The sequence below is a fragment of the Cornus florida genome, unplaced genomic scaffold, assembly GCF_030987335.1.
Source record: "Cornus florida cultivar Cherokee Brave unplaced genomic scaffold, ASM3098733v1 CherokeeBrave_3.0.0_Hap2_Chr05, whole genome shotgun sequence".
Lineage (NCBI taxonomy): Eukaryota > Viridiplantae > Streptophyta > Magnoliopsida > Cornales > Cornaceae > Cornus > Cornus florida.
The window spans coordinates 108888111-108913960 of record NW_026775575.1 but is presented as its reverse complement, the minus strand read 5'-3'; the positions used below and the strand labels follow the sequence as shown (position 1 = coordinate 108913960).

The 25850-nt window shown below is 33.7% G+C and overlaps 5 protein-coding genes and 1 long non-coding RNA gene across 6 annotated transcripts; 1 reads left to right on the top strand and 5 right to left on the bottom strand.

The window, feature by feature from the left end:
* Positions 1 to 4241: 4241 nt before the first annotated feature.
* On the top strand, positions 4242 to 5066 carry LOC132309944 (putative CCR4-associated factor 1 homolog 8). Its single transcript, XM_059808195.1, has one exon. It carries the CDS (start codon positions 4242 to 4244, stop codon positions 5064 to 5066), a length of 825 nt encoding a protein of 274 aa, XP_059664178.1.
* A 530-nt stretch (positions 5067 to 5596) lies between these two features.
* Positions 5597 to 9863, bottom strand: LOC132308453 (uncharacterized). Its single transcript, XR_009482435.1, has 3 exons — positions 9423 to 9863; positions 7412 to 7533; positions 5597 to 5843 (listed from the first exon to the last, which is right to left on the bottom strand). It is a non-coding gene; the product is annotated as an uncharacterized LOC132308453 (long non-coding RNA).
* Positions 9864 to 11204: 1341 nt separating this feature from the next.
* On the bottom strand, positions 11205 to 11642 carry LOC132309943 (2S seed storage albumin protein-like). Its single transcript, XM_059808194.1, has one exon. It carries the CDS (start codon positions 11640 to 11642, stop codon positions 11205 to 11207), a length of 438 nt encoding a protein of 145 aa, XP_059664177.1.
* A 4587-nt stretch (positions 11643 to 16229) lies between these two features.
* On the bottom strand, positions 16230 to 16667 carry LOC132309942 (2S sulfur-rich seed storage protein 2-like). Its single transcript, XM_059808193.1, has one exon. The coding sequence runs from the start codon at positions 16665 to 16667 to the stop codon at positions 16230 to 16232; it is 438 nt and encodes a 145-aa protein (XP_059664176.1).
* A 5088-nt stretch (positions 16668 to 21755) lies between these two features.
* Positions 21756 to 22211, bottom strand: LOC132309941 (2S seed storage albumin protein-like). Its single transcript, XM_059808191.1, has one exon. The coding sequence runs from the start codon at positions 22209 to 22211 to the stop codon at positions 21756 to 21758; it is 456 nt and encodes a 151-aa protein (XP_059664174.1).
* Positions 22212 to 24738: 2527 nt separating this feature from the next.
* Positions 24739 to 25194, bottom strand: LOC132309940 (2S sulfur-rich seed storage protein 2-like). Its single transcript, XM_059808190.1, has one exon. It carries the CDS (start codon positions 25192 to 25194, stop codon positions 24739 to 24741), a length of 456 nt encoding a protein of 151 aa, XP_059664173.1.
* Between the last annotated feature and the right edge of the window lie 656 nt (positions 25195 to 25850).

Here is a 25850-nt window from a genome sequence, read left to right as displayed (position 1 = left end):
CATTCGGTGTAATAAATCAGTGCAAGTATCATTACTCTTTCTTCATATGTTACTCCCCCCCCCCCCCCCCCCCGGGGGTCTTTTTTTCTCCTACCAACATAGCATTAGTAACAACTCTTTTTTAGACTAGATGATCTTTTGAAAAATCTTTATAATCCATGGCATCAGATTTTATATCATGAATTGCATGGATAGAAGTATATACGATGTACTACGTGAGAGTCTAACCAATTTTGATGTAATTTTAAATTTTATGATTTATTTTTGAGTACTGTTATTTAGCTCGGCAAATAAAAACCTACTATTTCACCTAGTCTATGTGGTTACTTATGTGTCAAATATAGTGACACTCATTTTAAAATATAAGTTAATTAATTATTTGAAAAGTTGTAGTTCATTTTTTAGGTTTCATCTTAATATAGTATTTTTGTTGGCTATTTAGTTTATTAAAGTTTCAATCACATGTATATCAAATTTTATATGTGTTATATATATATATATATATATATATATATATATATATATATATATATTACATTGCATCTCGATCTCTAACACAGATTTTTAAGATTGCATCTCCTATATATAATTAGATAAACATTTATTCATTGATATAATAATCAAAACTAATGATCTATGTGATTCCAGAAACAAATATTGCAGTTTTTGTTTTGGATTTTGTACCCTTCAAATTCTTCTTTTTGAGTACCAAGAAAAATACTGTAAAAACGACTTCAAATTCTTCTTTTTGAGTACCAAGAAAAATACTGTAAAAACGAAAAAAAGAAGATGATACGGTTACGAAAAACAGAAAAGATAAGGAAATGAGTTATGAAAAACTGAGTAGATAAAGAAAGGAAAATTAAACAAAACGAGTAGTAATAATTCTTATTTAAGTTGAAATTTTATAATAGCACGTCATATTTTTATCTCGGTCGATTTTAAGTCGAAATATTAAAGTCGTCAAAAATATCATTTCCCTTTATTTTTATAGTCTAAAGTCTTGATTGAAACGGAACCTCGTAAATAAGAACTTACCGAACCTTATCCAAATTTGTAAATGTAATATTCACTTTCACAGGTAGATTTCAATTCAAACCGTTTGATTTGCCTATTAAAACTCAAGTGCATAAATAAAGTGATGAAACACCTCTTTTTTTTTCCTTCATAAAACTCAGAACACTCATCTTCCACTTCAAAAAGCTGAAGAGAATCATTATAAGTGAATCAAATGCAGTGATATACAACTCAAGCAAGTTGGACAGATTATGGGGTCAGTACAAGCTTAACCGGAGATATATCTCAATCTTAAATGGGGAAGCAAATTGAACCCTAAAACTGAACTATAACATGTGTGTGTGTGTATATATATATATATATATCTCGATCTCATTATAATTTCACAGTATTATATACTCCGTATTTATTATCATGACAAACATTTTTCCTTTTTCCGCTTTTTCTTTTTCTTTTAAAAATCTTGATTTATTGTATATATATAAATTATGTGGATAACCTTACAAAAGAAAATTAAGAAAACATTTGAAATATATATATATATTACTCGATTTTGATTATTTATATATATATATATTTTACTCGATTTTGATTAATTTTTTTTATATATATTTTACTCGTCAAATTTTAAAATATAAATAAAAATAGCGTATTAATTTTGAACATATGAGTGGCGAGCATGGGACAAGGAGCTTTTGTTTGAAGGTGAGGTTGGATTAAGTTTTCTACAATAAGTTGAGTCTAAATTGATCTCTCAATTGGCTTGAGTTGTAATGCTATTTGATAAAATTGAAAATTAAGTATTAAGAATTTTAAGGTATGAATTTCAAGTGCTGAAATTTTTAAATGGCAATTAAAAAATAAATATTTTTATAATATTTTTTGAATTTTTAATGTTCAACCTTTGGTGATAAGTGATGTTCATGTCATTTAAATTTTATTTGATTTTAAATGGCATTTACCGTTTTTCAATAATATTTAAATTGCATTATCAAACATATTTAATTAAATAAATACTTAATTCATTCAAAACTAAGCCAACTTGAGCCGAACCCGACCTCAACCATGGTTTGGCCGGTTATGTCAGGTTTGGATTAAAGTTGGTTAATAATATGCTAATAGCACTAACTAATACTCCATGTCAAGTTTGATTTGCTCGAGTTGCTCAATTTTTATTTTTTTAATCCAGGTTGACTTAAAATATTTCAACTAAAACCTAACTCAAAATAAAATTCAATACCACCTTCGACTTCATACCTCTCTCCAAAAAGGACAATAGGTGATGTGAGGACTTACACAATACAATATTGTTATGAAACATCATCTTTGATTAATTGATTGTCACAAAAAATAAAAAATAAATTAAAAATTAAAAATGAAAATTAAAAGGAATGGAGGTTCTGTGGGCCCACTTCATCTTTGATTTTTAGTTGATCATGATGTGTCATAACAATAATGTAACACATGTGTGATGAGAATGGCTCAAGTCTTCACCAGAACTTAAGTATTTTTTATTTAAAAAATAAGAGGAGTGAATATGATTTCTATAAAATATATTATTTACATGTATATTTGCGAATGCCTTTGTAACTCATTAGTTGGGTTGAGTCTTTACCGGAACTCAAGTATTTTTTATTTAAAAAATAAGAGGAGTTAATATGATTTCTATAAAATATATTATTTAGATGTATATTTGTGAACGCGTTTGTAATTCACTGGTTGGGTTGTTCCTTATTGTCTTTGGAAATCTAGCTTCGAGTCTTCATACCTCGCTTTAACTTCTGTTATAACATTTTTGATTTAAAGAATAATGAGTTATGATAAATGATAGTGGGTATGACATGATGCTCATGATGTATTAAATTTCAGGATCGATTCTTGTTAAGTGCAAATAATTTTTTTAAATGGTATGGGAGTACTGACTAAAAATAAATAAATAAAAATTAATTAATTAATTAAATGCCTAATTCGGTCCCTAAATCAGTACGCTCCATGTGTTGAAGCCCACTACCACACTAATATAATTTTAAGTCCCTAGCCCATATAAATCACTGCTCGTATTTAAATACAATATTATCCGTGGTCCTTGATTTACTTGCTAATGGACTCGCAATCTCGGTATGCCTACTCTGAATTGGGTTTCAAATTTATTGGGCTTAGCTTATCGGAGTGACTTCAGCCCTCTTATTCGCCGCCAAACTACAATATAACGGATTTAAATAATAATAATAATAATAGTGCTAGAACTCATAAATACAAGATTGTTTATCGATTCATTTAATCTGGCAATTTTATATAAATTATGTAAATCAGGATATATCAGAATATATCAGGATATATAATTATCCTGATCAGGATATATAATTACATATGTAATTATTTTATATATTTTAAAAATATTAAAAATTTTGTTACACTTTTAGAATAGATATAGATATAGATATAGATATAGATAGAAGCAACTTATATTTAGAATAGATATAGACATATATTTCTGATATAAATTGAAACAACTTACCTATCATATGCTATGCGGCGGCAGGTTTATTATCATTTTGTAATCTTGCAAGATAAGTAAAGACTTACATATATATCATATGCGGCGGCAGGCGTATTATCATATTGTAAGGTAAGGAAAGACAAGCAGCCTTCGCACTAGTGCTTCTTTTTTCTTTTGTTCCTTGTTTGGTGAAGTTGTCCGAACCCTCTGAGGCGACCTATCTGCCTTCTGCGAATTCATCTTTGAAAACAGAATATCGATCCAAGGTGAGTGATTGGGCAACACCGGTGTCTCAGAAATCCTTGAAAAAAGGCATCTTCAGTACCGGCGACCTTAGTAGCAGCATTCTTGCCAAGAAACGCGACAAGAAACACAACGATTTCACTTTTGTTTCGGCGCCAAGAAATTTACCGACGAGCGGAACGCAGCCCTTTTCCATCCCATCTTAGTCATCGATCTGCATCGATATCCCGGTTTGATACATGTGTGTTCCTTCGCACCAAGAAACGCACCAAGAAGGCAAGAAACACAGCAAACGTACACAGCCTTCTCCATTTCCTTTCTCCACTTCAATTAGAACTGTTGCTTCTTTCTTCTTTTGTTCCTGGATTCGGTGACTGCCTTGGCGGAACACAGCCCTGTCCATCAAATCTCTGTCACCTGCATCGATACCCAGTTTGCTTTCTTCACTTTTCTTTCATAGCTTAGGTTCAAGATTGCAAACATGTCCATTAAAGAGGTTTGGAGGAAGAACTTTTCGTGGGAAATACAAAGATTTGATAGTGTAATGTACAACTACCCGTATGTGGCCTTTGATACCGAATTTACCGGTTTCTGGCATGTCACGCCACGGAATTCTTCGGAGCATCAACTATACGAAGATCTGAAATACAATATTGATAGGATGTCATTGACCCAAATAGCTTTTACGTTATTGGACGGAAATGGGAATACCGGGGGTACATGGCAGTTTAACTTCCGAAAAAGTCCGGGTATTAGTTTCAAAAAGAATCAGCATGGAGGAGAAGGGGTTGACATGAACATTTTCGCAACGAAGTTGAAGAGTATAGTCAGGTCTCATGATGGCATACAATGGATCACGTTCCATGGATTATATGATATGGCCTATATGGTAAAGCTCGTAACTAATGGTCCATTGCCGAATTCATCTTTGGAGTTCAGCAAAAGCATCGCTAATGTTCTAGGTCGCGTATATGACCTCAAGTGTATGGCACGGTATTGTGAAGGATTGCAAGGGGGTGAGATTGGACTACAGAAAATGGTCAACAATTTGGGAGTACGACGTTTGGGGTTGGCACATCAGGCTGGCTCGGATAGTTTTTTGACGGCCAGGCTATTCGTGAAGTTGAAGGAGGTATATGCATTGGATGAGGAATGGTATGTAGGTTATCTGTATGGGATCTGTGCTAAGATTGAGAGGACAAAACTAGTTACTGTTCATCCCTCACTACACTATTTTCAACCATTTAGTCGTTGCTCGTCATCAGCATATTCGATTTGTGGAGCATTTAATCAATTGTGTATTTAGCAAATACTAAGATGTAGCAATGTAGCATATTATTTCTTTTCATGAAACTGTACAGATAAAGAAATCTACAGAATTGCTGCCTTATAACATTCGGCAAATGTACATGTTCATTATATTCAATCATGTATTCTATTTTGAAACTTGATATTTGTATTTGTAATCTGTTCTGTAATAAAAGTTTACTTGAATTTTAATTTCCTAGTTTTTTCTATTTTTTGGGTTTTGTTTTTTCCTAATTTGACTTCATTTTCACTGTTAGTTCAATCTTATTCAGCATTATGAACCTCATTAATGATGGTTATCACCGAATCAAGTCCTCATAAATTTTAAACATGCCACTGGATTGGAGCAAATGAAATGACAATAGGTACTTCTGGTTAGTAATCCGTAAATATATCACTGCTAAGCTTAACTACTAGTGCTATACACAGTTTCAATTTACACTATAGAATGCTAACAATTTTCAATTTAAAAGCACCATCAAATGCTACCAAATCATTTACACAGTTTCAATTGAACACTATAGAATGCTAACAATTTTCACTTAATGAAAATAACCATCCATTGTATTCCATTGAAATATACAATTAAACATATCAAAGACATTTTCACAATTCATCAATGTTCAATGTGCCAAAATAGAAAAGGAAATCTAATTGTCAAAAGCAATTCTACCAATTTCCGGGTGCCTCAATAATTAATTCACAATCAGTGACTTCATTGAGGGAACAACAACATCCAGCATCCATTGTGATAGTGCTTGTTCTACCTTAGTTTCTACAAAACACAATAAAAGAAGACTATGAAATTATGGTAATTGCATTTAGACTTGAAAGAAAAGATATTGTAAAAGCAAAATTTAAAAACCAAATTTTCCAAATGCCAAAAGGAAGGTAAATATGAACTGAAAATGCCAAACATAGCCTAGAAATCGATGCAAACTAGAACAATAACGTAAGCATCAGACTATGACAAAAATTAGTATAGAGAGAATTTATAAAAGACAGAATATAAAAAGTAAAAAATAAAAATGTTCTTCTCATTGCATTAGAAAAGGGTAAAAAATGATTTTTTTTTATCTCTTAAAGATCGTAGGACAAGTGAATAAATCACTAATAAATACACCAATTTATGAACATCTGAATAAAGCAGCCACCAGTAAGAAATAACAGACATGCAAATATAGGAGAAGCCAATATTTAACTTCAACTCACTTATGACAACTATGGGTTCTTATTGAAACCACTGTTTTCAACTTAATATTACTTTATCAAGGTGAAGAAAATTAGATAAAGCAACCACCTTATGATTCATTACTTAGTTTAGTTCGATGCATAGCTCAACAAAGACTTTTTTTGCCAACTATTTGATATTGACTACAGAATTCTGATTTGCCATTCCCTTCTATATAAGGCCATAAACTCAATCAGAACCATATACTATGATATCTTTCCATTCTTCAATCGACCTACATTAATTTTGGCCTTCCATTACCCTAATATTAATGTTAATGTGTTAACTGCACATTACCCGACCATTTTAATTCATTTTCACTCCTTCACCAAGTGGTGCTACTGCAACTGTCTAAAGAATGTGTTGATTCCATACATTAATCTCAATATTTTCATTTCAGCCATGTTTTTTATTTTTAATTTTTTATGAATGTGTTGTTTCTTAGCCACTCAATATTTTGATCACAACTAATAGTCATACTTATCAATTAGAGCAAAATGGCAATGTACAAGAGATGTACATATATAGTAGATATAGTTGATGAGGTCCCCCCAAATTAAAAGTAACCATCCTTTTTTTTTTTTCATATCCTCCTTCCAAGGCCTGCATGGTGTCGGTGAAAACATAGGGTTCACTGATATAACTCTTCTTAGTCTCTCTTATGCATTTCTTCTTTATAATTTTCCTAAACTTGGTAACCTAAATTGATGTTTAATATCACCCTCCAAATTTACATTCTATTTGAATTTTCAGACTTGACTTATATTTTTCAGACTTTAATTTTCCTAGACTTGATAGCTTGAATTGATATTCTTATAATTGATATTTCATTTTCCTAGACTTTCATTTTATTTGGTGAATTCTGAATGAAAAAGTGTGGCATGATATTGCAAAGTCAGCAGCAAACAGTGTCAAGCCAATCAACCTTGTATGTTAAGATTAAAGGGGCAGTCAATCTTATATAATTCTTTTTTGTTGTTCAATATACTTTGTGAGTTGTTTCATGGATAAAGCAGTATTCATTTCTAAAAGGTGAGTTGACAATAAAGACTTAAAAAAAAAAAAAAAATTCATTTAATGTCATCTACTTGCAACACTAATTCGATACTGACCTCAGAGCTTCGATTGATTGACGAGTCTTCTTAGCGAATGATCTTCCAATTAAATAGCAGAATTTGATATATACTACTTTCTCTTTCAAAAACAAGATATGATATAAGATAATGACAACACACTGCATCGACAAAGGAGGAGAAAGAAAATTAGAAACGATGGAAATAAAACAAAGGAAATTATGATGATCATATATGTATAAAGGCATTCAGAGTCCAATCTGATCTTTAAAACTGATTACCCGAATTATATAGAGCTCAGGAAAAGTTGATTCCTTTTCAATTTTTATTTTTTTAGGACATGTTAAGGATAATCTTGGTTTGGACCAAACAAGACATCTCACGAGGGGCAATCTGAAATTGGACCAAATAGGAAATCCCTGCTACACAAGATAGTGAATTTTTCCATTGAAGTATCATCCTATTGTTAGAGCCCCTTAACACTAGATATTGAAGTTCAAAGAGAGATTCTATTCCGAGCAATGAAATGTCCAGAGAGAGATTGAAGTGGAAAATCAAAACATTGCAAACTCAGTTTTTTCAACAAAGAGATTCAGCTATAGAAGTTCCCAAAGCCTCTTTCATCATATATAGGAAAGTAAGTCTTATGAGGCAAGAAATGTCTTACACATTATTTACCAGTTTATAGGAGTATGTTATTCCCTATGAAACACCAAGGTCTAAAATATTCTTTTTCCACATAGCATCTTTTGGTGTGTTTATCCTTCCATTATTTCAACTAATATTATATCAAAATAATTATATTTGCAGGGCCTTTTAACAACAGATATAGACAAATACAATATGAATTCCTATCTTTTGTTTGTTTTAGGGAATATTCAGCACATTATTTTCATTATCTTTCTACAATTATCATCTACAAGAAAATAATTTTATCAAAGTGGTTTAGAGATATCACATTAGTTTGAGGGCAATAATGTGTATTCAAAAATTTCAAACCATCCAAGAGTCTAAATGGCTAGTGAGTGGGTTGATTGTTCATTAATATATATATATAAATCACATTAAGCAAAACATTTAACTTAAAAAGTTTAATGATAAAGTCTGGTGGTCAATCATTTTCATGCATCAGAATCAATATCTGCAAACAAAAAAGAAAATAAAAGCGCAATAACTACTGATCATGATGGCCACTAAGTAGAAAGTATAAGAATTCTTAACGTGTTGAACAGAGTAAGAGTCAAGAATCCTTGGCAGAATGGATCCCACATAAAAGAGTTATCTATAAATTATAACTTAGTACTTGAAAACACAAATCACAAAATTTAAAATTAATCATCATGCATGTGCCAGACAATAGGCAGAAGAAAAGATTTGGATTTTCTGTACTTGAAGTGTTCAATTTTATATTACTAAGAATCAAATAATTATTCTTCAATGAAAAATCCATACATAGCATACACAAATGAATTATATTGAAGTTCCTTCATTGAATAAAGTTTTAATTGAATTGTCACTCAAAACTCACCCCTCAGGAAAAGACTTTTACAAGAACCCAAATCTCTCAATCAATTTTAAGAACCCAATAAACGGCTAAGCATCTTCACTATAGCTCCCTTCATATTTATTATATCGAAAAAAAAAAGAAAAAAAAGAAAAATGCATTTCAATACACAAATTTAAAATAGGGCCGGTCTCAATAATTCCATCTGTCAAGGGCTGGTAATGTGTCCAGAAGCTAGTAAGAAATCAAAGCGATGTGGGCAGAGAACTTACAACAAGGCCGCAGACTACATCAGTGAAAAGAATGAGAATGATGATCCGGGCATACCTTATTATTCTCTCTAAATCTTTCCGTGGCGACTCAAAATCACCTCGTGTGTGAAAGAGAACCGTATAATATTCAAACGCAAATAAATGGCACAAAATGAAGAAACATCGAAGAAGTATAAAATCTAACTTGAAATTAATTTTCTTCATAAGCCTAACCAATTAAAATTGAACGATGCGTTATATAATGAATTCAAAATATAGGAATTAAAGCCCTTACGTGTTCTTCGAATATGATGATAAATCGAACCTAACTGATCCTTATGTGCTGTGATTAGAAACTCCTTTACGTCCGATTATTGAGTAGCTGAGAAATTGACCTTCGATCGAAGACCACCAAGAGAGAAACTGATTCCGATTGGGTTGTTTAGTGGGTTTTCCTGAAGATAGAAGATATCAGTACATGGGCATTGGGGCTTTTGTGGAGAGAGAAATAGTTAGCCGTCACGGCAATTTGATTAGGGTTTTGTGGGGTAGAAATTGTAAATGAACAAATTGATTAGGGCTTTTGTGGAGAGAGAAGGTTTTGGGAAGGCTTTTGTGGAGAGAGAAGGTTTTGGGAAGGCTTTTGTGTAGACTGTAGAGTAAAGAAATTAGTAAATGAACATGAAAGGGCTTTGGCGAATGTGTCATCACCACACGCGGGAGTGTAAAATTTAGAAAGGAAATTTGGGAGGGAAATTTTATTTTTCATTCACAAGCGACTGAAATCTGGTTAGTGTGTAATGTTTAGCACTTATTAACGAGAACATTTTACTCCACGTTAAAATTTGGAAAATACAATGTTAAACATTATTTTCGAGGAAACATCATTCCTAATTGTTGGTTTGACTTGGTTCAATGATGCTCAAACCATTGGAACTCACCAAACTTTTTGACTTACAAGCTTCTACTGTCTGCTGCAATTTATTTCTTATGGCAGTGGAGGAATGCAAGGGTTTTCAGAAATATTTTTTTTTTTAAAAAAAAAAAAAAAAAAAGGTTGCATCTCCTCCACAGCACATAATTTCACAGATTAAGACTTGCACCAGAGTAAGGCTAGCTTCTGTCAATTTAAGAAGGTCCTCGGATTTGAGACTTATTTCCACTGAACCAGACCTCTACAGCCTCTTTATGAGCAGGCCTGTTCTAGCTCCAGTGCTCATAACTGGTTGCTAATATGAGGTGCTCAGCTTAATAGCAGTGGAGTCATTCACAAGGATGGATATAGAGTCCAATGGTGGTAGTTTGTCTGTCTGTGTTTTGTATATATATATGTTGCTTCTGTTAGAACTTGAGTTCAATGTCCTCTGTGAAGGCATTGTTGGGTACTCTACTTTCCCTTTTGTTTCATATTTTAATGTTGTCCCTCCCCTCATAGGGGCATCAAGTACATTCTCTTCAATATATACACAAGCTTACCTTTTAACCAAAAATAAATAAATAAATAAAAAAACACACACACACACACACCCACTATATAATGTAGACTTGGTATATATTGCGACCAAACTAAACTTGGATGCATATCTTCGGAGCCTTTCATATTTTATTTTTTGGTACGTGCATTACAGTTTATATATAATCCAATGATTAATTTATTTATTAAATAAGAATCATAATAAAATTAATTAAAATTTTACCAATATTAATTAATACCACTGGAGTTAAATGTCATGATAAATTTTTAATTGAAGTTCCTTCTGATTTATTTCTGGTGATCAAGCTGTAATATTAACTGGGCTTCACCGTAAAGGATCATCGCCTTGCCAGATATAGACTGTGAGCTATAAGCCCCATCACACATATTAATTAACCCAAAAATAAGAGAAATCACAAAAAAGGATAATAATGAAGAAAGAAGAAAAATTAATAAGAAACAACATTTTATTTATAGAGACTCATAGTAGTAGCAAGACACACATAAGAACCTTACATAGTTTAGCTTAACACACGATGGTGTGCTTTTATTATCATTCAGATTTAGATAGCTAGCTAGTAGATATATATATATTGGGATCATTTAGAACCAGCTGCGTTGCATTTGGCATCGGCGAGGTCGCATATTGCACCTGTCAGGCAGCTGTTGAGCCTCCTCCATCATCTCTCTCATCTCCTCACCCCGCATCTGTCCCTCCTGCTGCTGCCTCCTCATCATCATCCTTAATCCCTCGCACCGGCACTGCTCGTCCATGTTCTCCAGCTGCTGGCAGCACTGTCGGAGGTGTTGCTGCTGCTGATTCATCACTTCCAACTCGTACTGGCTACTGGACGATAAGTACATTTCACAGTGGCTGAGCTGCTGCTGCCTTTGGAACTGGTCGCGGCACCTTCTTTGGGACTGCTGATTCGCGTCCTCTTCATCGACGGTGGTAGTCGTGATGGTGGTGCGATGGGCGGAGACCTGAGCGAGGGCTACCAGGGCTACAAGGACAGCTGCAAGGATTGTTAGCTTCGCCATTGTGAGTTATCTTGTGGGCTGCTATGGCTACTTGAGTTTGGTGTGAAGGGGGTGGTGGTGGAGGTTGGTTTTTATAGGAGATTTTAGGGTTTGCATGAGGAATACGTGGAGGATGCTAGGTTAGGTCAGATGGGTGGGTATTGGAGGTGTATGGATTCAAACTTACACGTAGATTGACATGCAAATACTGTCATGCATGCAACAGATTATTTGGAATTATTAGGCATTGTTTTGTGACCGGGGTTGTTTTTTCTTGGACTGTTTGGTGGACACATGCAATCAGGTCGCCACAAATTTATAATTATAATGTCTAATTAAAGTTGAGGAAAAAGTATTAATTAGTCAGTTAAAATGTAGTTAATTAAAGAGGAAAAGAATGAAAGTATATCTAATTTTTGTCCCTCTTTATTTTAATTTTTTTTTATTTTTAATCTTTTTTGGGATTATTATTGAAAATAAACTTGATTTTAGAATTTTAGTAGTAATTTGTATTTTCAAGTATTTGGTATACATGATGCATGTGTGCATTTCATGTTAATGGGGTAGTAAATGATCTTGATGGAGAAGGTTATGTAAGACTAAGAGGTATGGGAATTAAGTCTCCTAAATACTATGTTAGTGGGAGTTATGCTACTAATGGTTACTTTAGTGGGAATAATGGGTGTAATTAATTAGGCCTTTAAATGTAATAGTTATGCATATATATGTGAGGCGTATATAATCATGTACTTTAGTCATTTTAGAATAAGTAGAAATGGAATAAAATAATTTTTCAACTAAGTCATTTTAGTATTTCTCTCTTCTCTTCCTAAATATTATAGTATTGTGTGTGCGTGTCTAGGCCACTATTTCCAACTAAGTGGTATCATAGCAAAAGACAACAAAGTGGTATCAGAGTTAGGTTTTAACATATCAGAGCCAGATTTCATGTTCAGAGCCTAGACAATCCTGAAGGCCTGACGAAGTTGATCCTAAAAGGTTCAACATTTGAGAAAAACATGTTTCTCCTTGATGATGATGAAGGGGAGAAAATGTATTTTCTTAGTGAGAAGATGATATTCTCTAATTATAAGAGAATGAGAATCATCATGACTTCATACCTCAAAGAAGATGATTTATGGGATGTTGTTAGATTAGAGCCAAAGAATGGTATGTCCAACAAACTTCGAGAAAAGAAAGAAGAAAAGGCATTGGTAGTGTTGCAGAAAGCAATACATCAAGAAATTTGGGGGTATTTTAGAGAGTCCAAAACTCCAAGTTGTGTTTGGAAGATGATCGAGACCATCGTTTCCAGTCATAGAAGTGAATCACTACCCATAGAGTATTGGCCTGGTACAGTGCTTTGAGGATGATGAGTTTACGAAGGCTGATTATGAAAGTCTTGAGGAGAAATTTGTGAAGAATGAAGAGGCGTACAACACAAATTAAGTTGAAGAAATTGAAGATTCAAAAGTTGAAGGCCAAAATGAAATAGAGAATAAGGAAGAGATAAAGAAAGGTATTGAAGAAGAGATTGAAAAAGTTGATGAGATTGAAGTGGAAAGAGAAATTAAAAAAGAAGAAAGTGATTTATTTTTTGAAAAATGGTTTAGAGAGTTTTGTAATTGACACAGGTTGGGTGAATATAGAGTTATTTTTTAACTTTAAAAAAAAAAACATATGTGAAGTTGAAGAGTCATAAAAAATTCAAGAACAAAAAAGATCGATGGTGCGTTTGTATAAAGACGATGATATATGATTATGTGAAGACATCAAATAAGCATTTGAAAATTTTTCACATGCCATATACATCAATAGAAATAGCGAAGAAGATTGTTGCAAATGAAGGAGGTGGAACTCAAGACAAAGTAACAAAATTTTGATCGACTTTGAAATTACAAAATCAAGTTTAAAGAGAGGTGTTGAAAATAAACTTGATTTTAGAATTTTAGTTGTAATTTGTACTTTTAAGTATTTGGTATACATGATGCATGTGTGCATTTCATGTTAGTGGGGTAGTAAATGGTCTTGATGGAGAAGGTTATGTAAGACTAAAAGGTATGTGAATTAAGTCTCCTAAATACTATGTTAGTGGGAATAATGGGTGTAATTAGGCCTTTAAATGTAATGGTTATACATACATATGTGAGACCTATATAATCATGTACTTTAGTCATTTTAGAATAAGTAGAAATGGAATAAAATAATTTTTCAAGTTTTTTTCCATATCCTCTTCTCTTCCTAAATATTATAGTATTGTATGTGCGTATCTAGGTCACTATTTTCAACAAAGTGGTATCAGAACAAAAGCCAACAATTATTGCTCTTGTATGGACTCATATTGTTTTTTTAATTGTTTTTGAACTCAAATTTTACCAAGCATAACTAAACTTAATGTCATTGAAAATTCAACTCAAAGAACGTTTTTTTTTTTTTTTTTTTAGGTAAAAACTCAAAGAACGTTTTCCTTCTGCCTAATTTGCCAGTTGGGGGATGCTCTCGTTGTTGTGAATAGATCTTCATCTTATTAGTAGAAAATTGAATACCATGATAATGTGTTAGCACTATTTGGTTGGCCAGCGGTCTGGGGGCGGGCCAGAGTCCTCCTCCACTCGAATCCGAAGTGTGCTTAAAAAAAAAAAAAATCATATTTCCTTGGGTTGACCGTTGCAATGAAAAGTGGCCTAAATATGTTATAATGATTTGGTTCAGGTGATTGTACTAACTGTACAAATTCATCTAAAGAGAAAGTAAGGGGGAAAAATTATTAGATACTTCTGAACTATTAATATTTCGTGAATTAGTTAAATACAAATTTTTGAATTGAGAAAATAGACTTACAAGAGTGTATTAATAAATAAATTACAAAATTTTGTGATCGGAGGGTTTTCATTAAATTAGTCCACTAAATGTCAAATAAATCAAGACTATCTAATAATTTCTCACCCATAAGGTGTACTTGGCCATAAATTAATTTGGCCATCATTGTCATATTTATCATTATCAATGAATTTGGAGATACAACTATGGAGAAATATATTTTAAAATTTGGAATGCAAGTTACACCAGGAATTAAAGGTGCAATAATTCCATTAATTAAGCCCTAAGAGATAGAAGCAAATGAACGCAAGATGCCATGCCCAAAATGAACATCAAAGTTGCGATTACGCGAGAAGAAAATCGCACTTGTGATATTTACGCTAGATGAAAATTAAATATGCCAGGAAAAAAAATCAAATATGTGATTTTATACAGACCAAGGCATGAAACGAATATGATACATTAGTTAATTTCATAACAATAATAGAGCTACTACCTAACCTGTTTAATTGTTAATTGCTTTGTAGTGATACTATTAAAAATAGTGGCTTAGATGCTCATACGACTCTCAATAATTTTTTTGGAGAGAACTGGATGAAAGAACACTTAGAAAAATATTTTATTCCACTTATACTAGCTATTTCATCTTATTCCCTCATAATATTTGCTAGATTACATGATTATATAGGCCTCACAAATGTGTGTAACAATTACATATAAATGATCAAATACTCCCACTAACATATTCTTTAGTAATTCTTATTACTCCCATTAACATAGTATTTAGTAGGTATAATTTCCATGTCTTTTGATTCTATGTAACTTTCACCATCACACTAATTCTAATCATGTACTAATTCTCATTAAAACCATTTATTAACGTACCACTATGCATGCCAAATACTTGAAAGACTAATTACTAAAATTAAGTTTATTTTCCAACACAAGCTTCAAGACATGAAATGGCAATGATATGTCAAATTAAGTTGTTATAAAGCAAGATTAATATTGAAAAAAAAAAAAAAAAATCTGAAGAAAAAAAAATGGAATTTTATGCATATGGAGGCATGAAAGTATGTAAAACTACATAGATGTATCGTGGAAGCCATAGACTTAAAATTTAAGAAAGCTGCATAAAAAAAAACAAAAACTAGAAGCGTGGAGCTTCTCTGATGTTGTGTGGATTGATGGGATGAAAATTTTCTTCATCGTAGTTAATACTCACACATTTCGGTCAAAAAATTATTTAAATTTAATACTTTTTGTATCAGGCGATTTTTACCCACTTGAACCAACTTCGAGATCCTGTTAGAGAAAATTCGTACAGAAGACTTGGGCTATCAAGTTGCTCATGGGATTGGACTCCTTTTAAGTTTGGTCCATGAAAAAATTGACATGCTGCTATTCTTTCCCTAGTCAGGTCGGTTTCCTCTGGCTCCTACAAGTGGCACTCATGCTCCAAAAAGCATATATGGAGTATAACTCCTTGATGGGACAAATACTTTATCCCTTGTTACACACCACAATTATTTATTTAATGTATGAAAGACATACATAGATAATTTATACTGTTAATTTAAAGCCTCATAGTAGATCTGTAGAACGAAATTTTAATAAGATACAACCTTTTATTTAAATGTACTTGGGTACAATTAAAGCCTCATAGTAGCAAGATCACATAAGAACCTTACATAGTTTTTAGTTTTAACACACGATGATGTGCTTTTATTATCATGCAGATGTAGCTAGTAGATAGGCATCATATATATATATATATATTGGGCTCATTTAGAACCAGCTGCGTTGCATTTGGCATCGGCGAGGTCGCATATTGCACCTGTCAGGTAGCTGTTGAGCCTCCTCCATCATCTCTCTCATCTCCTCACCCTGCATCTGTCCCTCCTGCTGCTGCCTCCTCATCATCATCCTTAATCCCTCGCACCTGCACTGCTCGTCCATGTTCTCCAGCTGCTGGCAGCACTGTCGGAGTTGTTGCTGCTGCTGATTCATCACTTCCAACTCGTGCGGGCTCCTGGACGATAAGTACATTTCACAGTGGCTTAGCTGCTGCTGCCTTTGGAACTGCTCGCGGCACCTTCTTTGGGACTGCTGATTCGTGTCCTGTTCATCGACGGTGGTGGTGGTGATGGTGGTGCGATGGGCGGAGACCTGAGCGAGGGCTACCAGGGCTACAAGGACAGCTGCAAGGATTGTTAGCTTCGCCATTGTGATTAGTGAGCTAATTTTCTTGTGGGCTGCTGCTAGCTATAGTTGAGTTTGGTGTGAAGGAGGTAGTGGTGGGAGGTTGGTATTTATAGTAGATTTTAGGGTTGGATGAGGAATACGTGGAGGAAGGTATGTTAGGTTAGATGGGTGTGTTTTGGAAAGTTAATGAGGTGGATGGATTCAAACATACACGTAGATTAACATGCAGAGACTGCCATGCATTAAAGATTGTCTAGATATGCATGCATGCAACACATCATTTGGAATTATTAGCCAGTGTTTTATAACTTGGATATTGTTTTTTGGGAAAATTACATATAAATGGAGTCAAAGTTCCATATTTACTTAGAGGCTGAGTCAAAGTTCCATATTTCTCTAAAATGGATTGCTGAGGTAGCACATGGTTTTTTACTGTTTAGAAATTGTGGTGCCTAAAATACCCTTCCACGAAGGTACTACTTTTTCTTCGAAGGTACTACTTTTTTGAACTGAAGGTACTACTTTTTGGCGTCCAGGTACCATGTTTTTTAAACACCCGCGAAGGTACTACTTTTTCTCCGAAGGTACTACTTTTTTGAACTGAAGGTACTACTTTTTTACACTGAAGGTACTACTTTTTTGTTAGGGAAGGGCATTTTAGGCACCACAATTTTCTAAACAGTAAAAAACCATGTGCCACCTCAGCAATCCATTTTAGAGAAATATGAAACTTTGACTCAGTCTCTAAGTAAATATGGAACTTTGACTCCATGTATATGTAATTTTCCCTTGTTTTTTCATGGACTGTGCATGCATACGCATGTGAAGTGTTAGGTGGATCCTATCCGGTCGCCACGAATATAATTATGAACAATACTTGTCTATTTATCGGTGAGTAAAAAATTTATATTTAACCCGTATATGGCGCAATGTTAAACTGACAAATATTTTTATATTTAAAATAATAAAAAAATTAAATAATTTGATACCCATCTAGGTTAAACCCAAATGAATCTAAATTAAATTCTCATTTGCTCTCCTCTCTCTCTTTCTCACGCTTTTATCATGTTAAAAAAAAACTTGAAACAAAGAAAAGCATCTCGTGATTGTATGTTATTCGAGATCAAAATCACTAAATGCCAAAACCCCATAGAGAATTTAAGTGTATGGTTAAAAAAAAAAAAAAAAAAAAAAACCACAAATCATCATCACCAATTTTCAATTCCTTTCTGGCGTTGTGAATTTTTTAAAAGGTTACTTAAAGGTGCCATAGATTCATGCCATTAATAAAACACCAGTTTCTCTCTGTAAACATACGAGCGAGAGAGAGAAGGGGAGAGGGACAGAACAGATGAAATTAAGGCTTTCATAGAATAGAAGCGTGAAAAAGAGGGAGAGGAGAGAACATTAGAATATAATTCGGATCCATTTGGGTTTAACCCGAATAGCTATCAAATTATAATTTTTTTTTAAATGTAAGAACACTTGTCAGTTTAGCATTGCGACACATACATGGTGAATTTAAGTTTCTTACTCATCGGTGAGTAGGCAAGCATTGTCCTATAATTATTATGTTTAATTAAATGTGAGGAAATAGTGCCAAGAAAAAGAAAAAAAAAAATGAAGAAAATTAGAAATTAAAAAAAAAAAAATTAACTGTAACCATTTAGTAAGAGTACACTAATAAATTTTAACTATGGTTATAATAGTAATTTCTCTTGCAAACTATCTTTAATAATCATAAATATGTAACTATAAATAAGATTTTTTTAAAAAATTGGGGCGCATTCCCACCCCTCCTTCCGCCTCTAGCCTCTTCCTAGATATTCGTCTTATTAATTAGTAATACCTCCGTCCCAAAAAAAAGTATCGCTTTTGGGGAACCGGGATAGTTCAATTTGTGAAAGTCATGATTTCTGAAAAGTGACACTTTTATGAGACGGAGGAGTTGATAATTATGATCTTGTGATTTAATTAGTAACTTGTGTCATTAGAAATAAACCACGATCAAGTATTTAATTATTCAGCTCAAGGTGGGTTATGTATATGTCTATATATTTTAGTTAAAGGTGGGTTATGTATATTGCAGCTTAATTAGAGCTCCTTCCCCATGTCATGCAACAATTCATTGTGTGAGAATTGGGCTAGGAAGGTTGCTCTATGACTCTTCATACTGGTCTCTCGAAAGGTATGCATGACAAATTTATATGATTAGTTTTTTTTAAAAAAAAATTTAAGCAAATTGTATATATGTATAAAGATTTACAAGGCCATAAGACCCAGCAGCCCAACAACCAGGCAGCCAAACAAAACAACCCAACCCAAGGCCAAAACATCAACCCAACCCAATGTACAACTGCTTTGAACTGCTTCTTCTCCACCACCATCGTTAGTGCAAGCAAAAGATAGCCGTTGAAACTGCGCTTTTGCAGTTAGCAATGACTGTCTCTACAATCCGGTTAGTGAATTACGGGGTTAATCCTTGCTGCGAAGGACACCCCAATCATGTATTTGATTAGTTAAAAGAAAATAAAGTCTGTGATGCGAGACGTTATGAACGTTTTGATTACACCTTTTACTTTTGTCTCTTCGTTGGAACTTGCAAACTAACGCTCACAACGGCCCAATGGGCCCGACCAGCTTTGGTGAAATCCAAAGTGATTTGTCCGTTCGTTTGGTCCCACTTCAGAATAAATTTTTGTATGAAAATGATACTAGCTCCCATACTTTATTTATTTGTTTTATTTTTGTGTGGACTTGAATTCATAAGGTGAAAAAATAGTATTAAACTATATTACATTTAATTAATTTGTATGTATTTAACTACTCATCAATTCTAAGTATGACCAATCAAATTAGTAATAATTGTAATACACGTCAATCTAGAGAATCATGAAATTTGTAATAATAAGCCATATATGGAGTATCAAATTCAAGTACGAAGAGTTTACCTAACCAACAAATAAACTAAGTGTAGCACAACTCATCAAGCCTAAGTATAATCCATCAAATTAATTAACAAATCCATTCAATGAAAACCATACATAACCATCACTAGATCCTTAATTAATCACATATAGACATGCAACCAATATAGAGAAGTTAGTGCAGAGATCAATTTCTAAATAATCACACATAAAATAATATGTGATCATATAGAGAATCAATATGAAAAATTAATCAATAAATATCAAAGGAGAACCCAAAATTCATTTTATATACAAGACTATAACACTAATCATAAAATAAATTTCCCAAAAAGTTAAAGAGAAAGAGTTTAGATTACAAACTTGAGGCTCATCCAAGTCCCAAGAAAAAGTCTAGCTAATCAAGGAGAAGGTGGATGTGACTTTGGGACGCAATCCCCAAACATGGCTAAAACTCTTCGTATCCATACAATTCACTCATAATCCATTCTATGGATAGTATTGGAGGAGTTTACCAAAATACAGTCTGAAAATAGCATTGAATAATAATTCTCAGATGTAACCGAAGGATCTAATCAAGGAAATTCTATTTCTTGAATGAATTGAATAAGGCTAATCCGCAATAAAAATTCCTAACGTTACACTGCTCCCTGCGAACAATATTGTCCATGGCATTGTCCATTTCCTTGTCACATTGGTGTACTTAAAAAGCTGCTATTTATAATATTCATGAAAGAGAATTCTACTTCAATCATTCCTTGGCCTTTGGTATCTGTTAATGTCGAATGTTATTCGACTGCTCTCTTTATTCATGAAAGAGAATTATACTTTAACCATTAATTCCTTGTTTGGTTGGTCTCTGTTAATGTCTAATGTTGTTGGAGTTCTAGTTATTGAATGTGGTGATATAATTCACTTGATGAATAATTCAATATTGAGAGAAACTGGTATGGTACCTTGGTATTGTAGTACGGACCGGGTAATGTAGAATTTCTAAAGCGTGCAGGCTCTTTTATCTTTGTCCCTTTTGTTGTAGTTTTTTTTTTTTAATTCATTGCTACTCCGTATTATTGTACACATATAATTTTTTTTTTTAAAGTTAAATTTTCAATTTATAAACATATATCAACAGGCCCTGTGAGTAGTTTTTGAATTTTACTTAATTTTGTGTTTTTGCAAGTAAGAGAACATAGCTGCTATTGTACTAATGAAACTTAAAAAGTGAAAAAGAAATAAAAATAATAATAATAATAATAAATAGCAGTTTATAGACCCTTATGGTATCTTTGTAATGGTTTTGGGATCGGAAGGAATTTTTGTGTTTCTAAGTCGTCAGTGAAGACTGGTTGATGAATGGTTGTGTACCTATGTTAATTGGTATTTAGTCGCTCGGTATGGTATGCTTCTTCGTATAGTCTCCATATTGAGTTCGATCTATTTTCACTAAAAATTTCCAATGTTCAACATGAATCGGGAAATTCAAGGTGTCACTGTTCTGCTTTAATTGAACAAATTTAGTATTCAATTAATAAAAAAATGTTTAAATTTACTGAATTTATCCATGTATATATCTGAGATTCTGGGGTAGTCACCTAGCTTGCATTATTAGCACAACGTACTCCATTAGAATTAGACTTGCTTTTCAGCAGAAAATGTTTTGAGGTCAAATTGTAAAGCTGTAAAGCTTGTATATAGCTCATAGATGCATATGAGTGATCCAAATTACAAGCTATAAAATAAGCTAGTTATCTAAAAAAAAGTGTGTTTGAGAGCAGCAATTATTAATAACTAGATTTTAACACACACACACACACATATATATATACACATATATATATTTTATATAGATACTCTTGGTAGATAGTACAAATTAACCCAATTGCCCATAGCCAAGAAAAACCATACAGTAGTACTCCGTACTAGTTAAGTACTGGACACACGATCATGTGCTTATTATTACACCACATATATATATATATATATATATATATATATATATATATAGCACAAACTACTAGAGATGGAGATCGAAGTGATCTTTATATATATCCATATCTAGCACAAACTACTAGAGATCGAAGTGATCTTTATTCTACTCCTCTTGCACGTGACTAACTAGCTAGCTAGTTCTATACAGTACCTACCTACATACTCCACATAGCTCATAGATTCCTTCACTTCTTCAGAAAAAGAGGGCTCGGATTTGGCATTGGTGGGGCCTCAAATTGCACCTGGAAGGAAGGTCCCTAGCCCTCTGAGCCACCTGCTGCATCTCCTCCCCTCTAAATTCTCCCCTCTCTTGCTGCTGCCTCAACACCTGCCTTATCGCCTCGCATCGGCACTGCTCGTCCATGTTCTCCAGCTGGTTGCAGCATTCCCTCAGTTGCTGCTGCTGTTGCTGCTGCTGGTTTGTCACCATTCTCAGTGACTCCTCGTCGTACGGGCGCCTCTGCGACGACAAGTATTTCGCGCAGTGGCGGAGCTGCTGCCGCTGTCTCTGGATCTGCTCATGGCAGCTCTGCTGACCCCTCGGGTTCTCTTCCTCGTCTATGGTGGTGGTGGTGACGGTGATGGTGGAGGCCTTAGAGAGGGCTAGGAGTGCCAGGAGGGTGAATGCTAGGATCGCCAGCTTTGCCATTTTTTGAGACTCTTGGTGTGGGTACTGCTGGTGGGGGTGGTGGTGGTGGTGGTGGTGGTGGGTATTTATAGTTGAGTTGAGGGTTTGCATGGGGAATACGTGTAGGTGTTTGGCCTGGGCAGATCAGATGGGTGGGGTTTGACAGGTGGGCTGGATTGGTGTTTCCACGTGTATTGACATGCAAGTAATGCCACTAAGATATTGTTTTCTTGTAATCCATTAAGTTTGAAGGCTCCAACTCCAATCTTTGTTTGCTAGCTAGATGGGTTGGCTTCACATGTCCCATATCCATATGTGGCGCCTCGTCGTGGCGGTGCTGTTTGGTTAAATCCTTTCTGTGTGATTTTGTCGATGGGTTGGTTTCGCCTCACATGCAATTATTTTATATCATGAATGTAATTTTAAATGACATTATCATTATTTAAATGTGTTTATCTTCGACTAATGTTGTTGTAATCCGCCGATATAATATATTACGTGAAAAAGAATCGGCCGGTGTAAGACAAGGAGAGAGTGTGTGAAAAAATTGATAATTGATTAAGTTGTTTGTTAATTTGATACCGTCAAGATCTTTAAGTATATATATGATCAGAATCTGATTCAAAATTATGATATAATAAAAAAAAAATGGTTATTTACTAATTTTATGATATATAATATTTCTAAATTATTAAAATATTTTTTATCTTTAATTTATTTATTTTTATCTTCTTTCATCTCTACTTTGTCTCCCTTTATTTTCTCTAATAAAAAAGCTGCAATTTTTTGTAGATGGATGTCATTGGTCTAAATAGATAAGAAAATTCATCTAAATTTGCTACAACTAGTATAAATTCATTCTTAAATAATTTCCTTTTATCTTACCTGCCTTATCTTGGACACCATTTCTTTAACTTATATTCATAGTAATTAACACTTTTTATTTCAGCTTTGGTATATGTGAAACTTTTGGTTGTAATTAACACCTGCTAAATTTAGCACCTTAATATAAGCTATTAGTAATTGAGCAAGGTTATAGTTTCTTTTTTTTTTTTTTTTTTTTTTTTATCTTTTTTTAGTATTTTGGAAATATATGATTATAAGCTATTAGTAATTGAGCAAGGTTATAGTTTCTTCTTTTTTTTTTTTTTTTTAGTATTTTGGAAATATATGATTATAAGAAGGTTATTTTGGTATTTTACAATAAAGGCTTGGAGGATATTTTGGATTTTAATAATAATTCTTAATGCATTTGTAATTATTTTATTTGATTCAATCAAATTAAAAAATAAAATTTTAAAATAGATTATTTTATTATTTAGGACTTTAACTCTATTTATACGTAATTTTCCCTTTAAATTTCAATCTGTGGACATGAATTAGACTGATCCCGTCGGAATTGGATATGGTAGATTCACTTATATCTCAAAGTTGTTGACGCACATTAATCGAGTTCGATCTATTCTCTAACGCTATTTTTCGGTCTAATACTTATTTCTTTTCTTTTCGAACCCTTACCTTGTACATATTTCCATTACTCTACATGAATTGGAAATTCATAGTGTCTGCTTTAATTTGTACAGTAATTCACAACATTGTCTTGCTTGTAAGGACATTATCATCTGAAGCAGCAAACTCTGATAAGGACACCGCTTGTTGCTGCTCTTAAAGATGTACGTACGAGTCTGACTTTCTTGTCCAAATTTAAGGTTTCGTCTCGGAGTTTGAACTGATTTAGTCTTCAATCAAAATATAAAAAATTGTTTAAATTTAATGCATTCATCCATATATCTGAAATATTGGGAGTAATCACTTGCATTATTAGCATAACGCTTTTCAAGAGAACGAACTGAATGGAAATTATTGAAGCAGCCAGTCCCTATCTTAATTGTTCTGTCAATTTTTTTTCCGTGTGCCAATTAATTTTACATTGCATTCTAAATCGTAAGTATAGCAACAATTAATTTTACAGTTTTAAATCATAAGTACAACAACATTAAATTCACAATACAACTAGGTAAATATGTTATATAACCTTTTTTTTTTTAATTGTTGCATAAATTTAGTATTTTGTGATAGATACTCTATTGCACCACTGCACAGAATGAGTATGAGTGCACATTTTATACACAGATGGGGATCCGGATTCCAAATTGGAAAGCTGGAATATATGATTATATATGGAGTACTTGTTTGAGGTCTAATTGCGAGCTTGCTAGTCTAAAAGAGTGTGTGCTTTAGTGGAGCAGCAACAGTTATTATTTAACTAGATTTTGATATAATTTTTTATTTTTTATTTTATATATAGATAGATACTCTTGGTAGATACAAAATAAGCCTAGCCCATAGCCAAGAAAAACCAAACAGTAGTGAAGTGGACACACGATCATGTGCTAGTTATTATACCATAGTGATCACCTATATATATCTCTATCTAGCACAAACTACTAGCTAGAGAAGTGATCGTTATTCTACCCTTGCACATGACTAACTAGTTAGCCTCTCTATAGTAGCTACGTAGATTTCCATATTATATTGGCCTCGCTATTCAGAACAACACAACTCGGATTTGGCATTGCTGAGGACGCAAATTGCACCTGGAAGGAAGGCTCCTAGCCCTCTGAGCCACCTGTTGCATCTCCTCACCCTCCAACTCTCCTCTCTCTTGCTGGCGCCTCAACACCTGCCTTATCGCCTCGCATCGGCACTGCTCGTCCATGTTCTCCAACTGATTGCAGCATTGCCTCAGTTCCTGCTGCTGTTGTTGCTGCTGGTTTGTCACCATCCTCAGTGGCTCCTCGTCGTACGGGCGCCTTTGCGACGACAAGTATTGCGCGCAGTGGCGGAGCTGCTCCCGCTGCCTCTGGATCTGCTCACGGCAGCTCTGCTGACCCCTCGGGTTCTCTTCCTCGTCGAGGGTGACGGTGGTGGTGGTGATGGTGGACGCCTTGGAGAGGGATAGGAGTGCCAGGAGGGTGAATGCTAGGATTGTGAGCTTTGCCATTTTGGGGCTGGACTGTGTGGTATCGTGGAGTACTACTTGTTACTGGTGGTGGTGGTGATGGTGGTGTAGGTGGTTATTTATAGGGGAGTTGAGGGTTTGCATGGAGAGTACGTGGAGTTGTTTGGGTTGGGCAGATGGTTGGGGTTGGGCAGGTGGCTGAATTGGTGTTTCCACGTATATTGACATGCAAGTAATGCCACACTGGGATTTTGTTTGCTAGCTACAGTCATACTTTTTACGATTAAAAATTCTTTATTTTTCGAGTATTCACATAAAGTGATAGTTTGATAATTGTCCATTGGTTTGGGACGTCACGTCTAAGTACTTCAAAGAGTTTCTCCGAAGAGAGGTGATATATACCATTTAAGTTAATTTCCATTGTCCTAATAAGAGATTGCTTGTTTGTCGCTTAAAAAAAATTTAATTTTAAATAATTTAGAAGATATAAATTATTTTTAAAAATTTATGAAAAGAAATTGTTAAAACTAACAATTTTAATTTTAATAGAGTTTAAAAAATAGTTTTCCGAAATTGGTTTTCATATAATTTTATAATTTTCTATTCTCAAAAAATTGCACACTAAATTTAACTTGGAGGTTGGGTATTTAAATCTCTTTAAAATCACTCTTAGAAAAGTTTTTTTTGTACACGTGAGA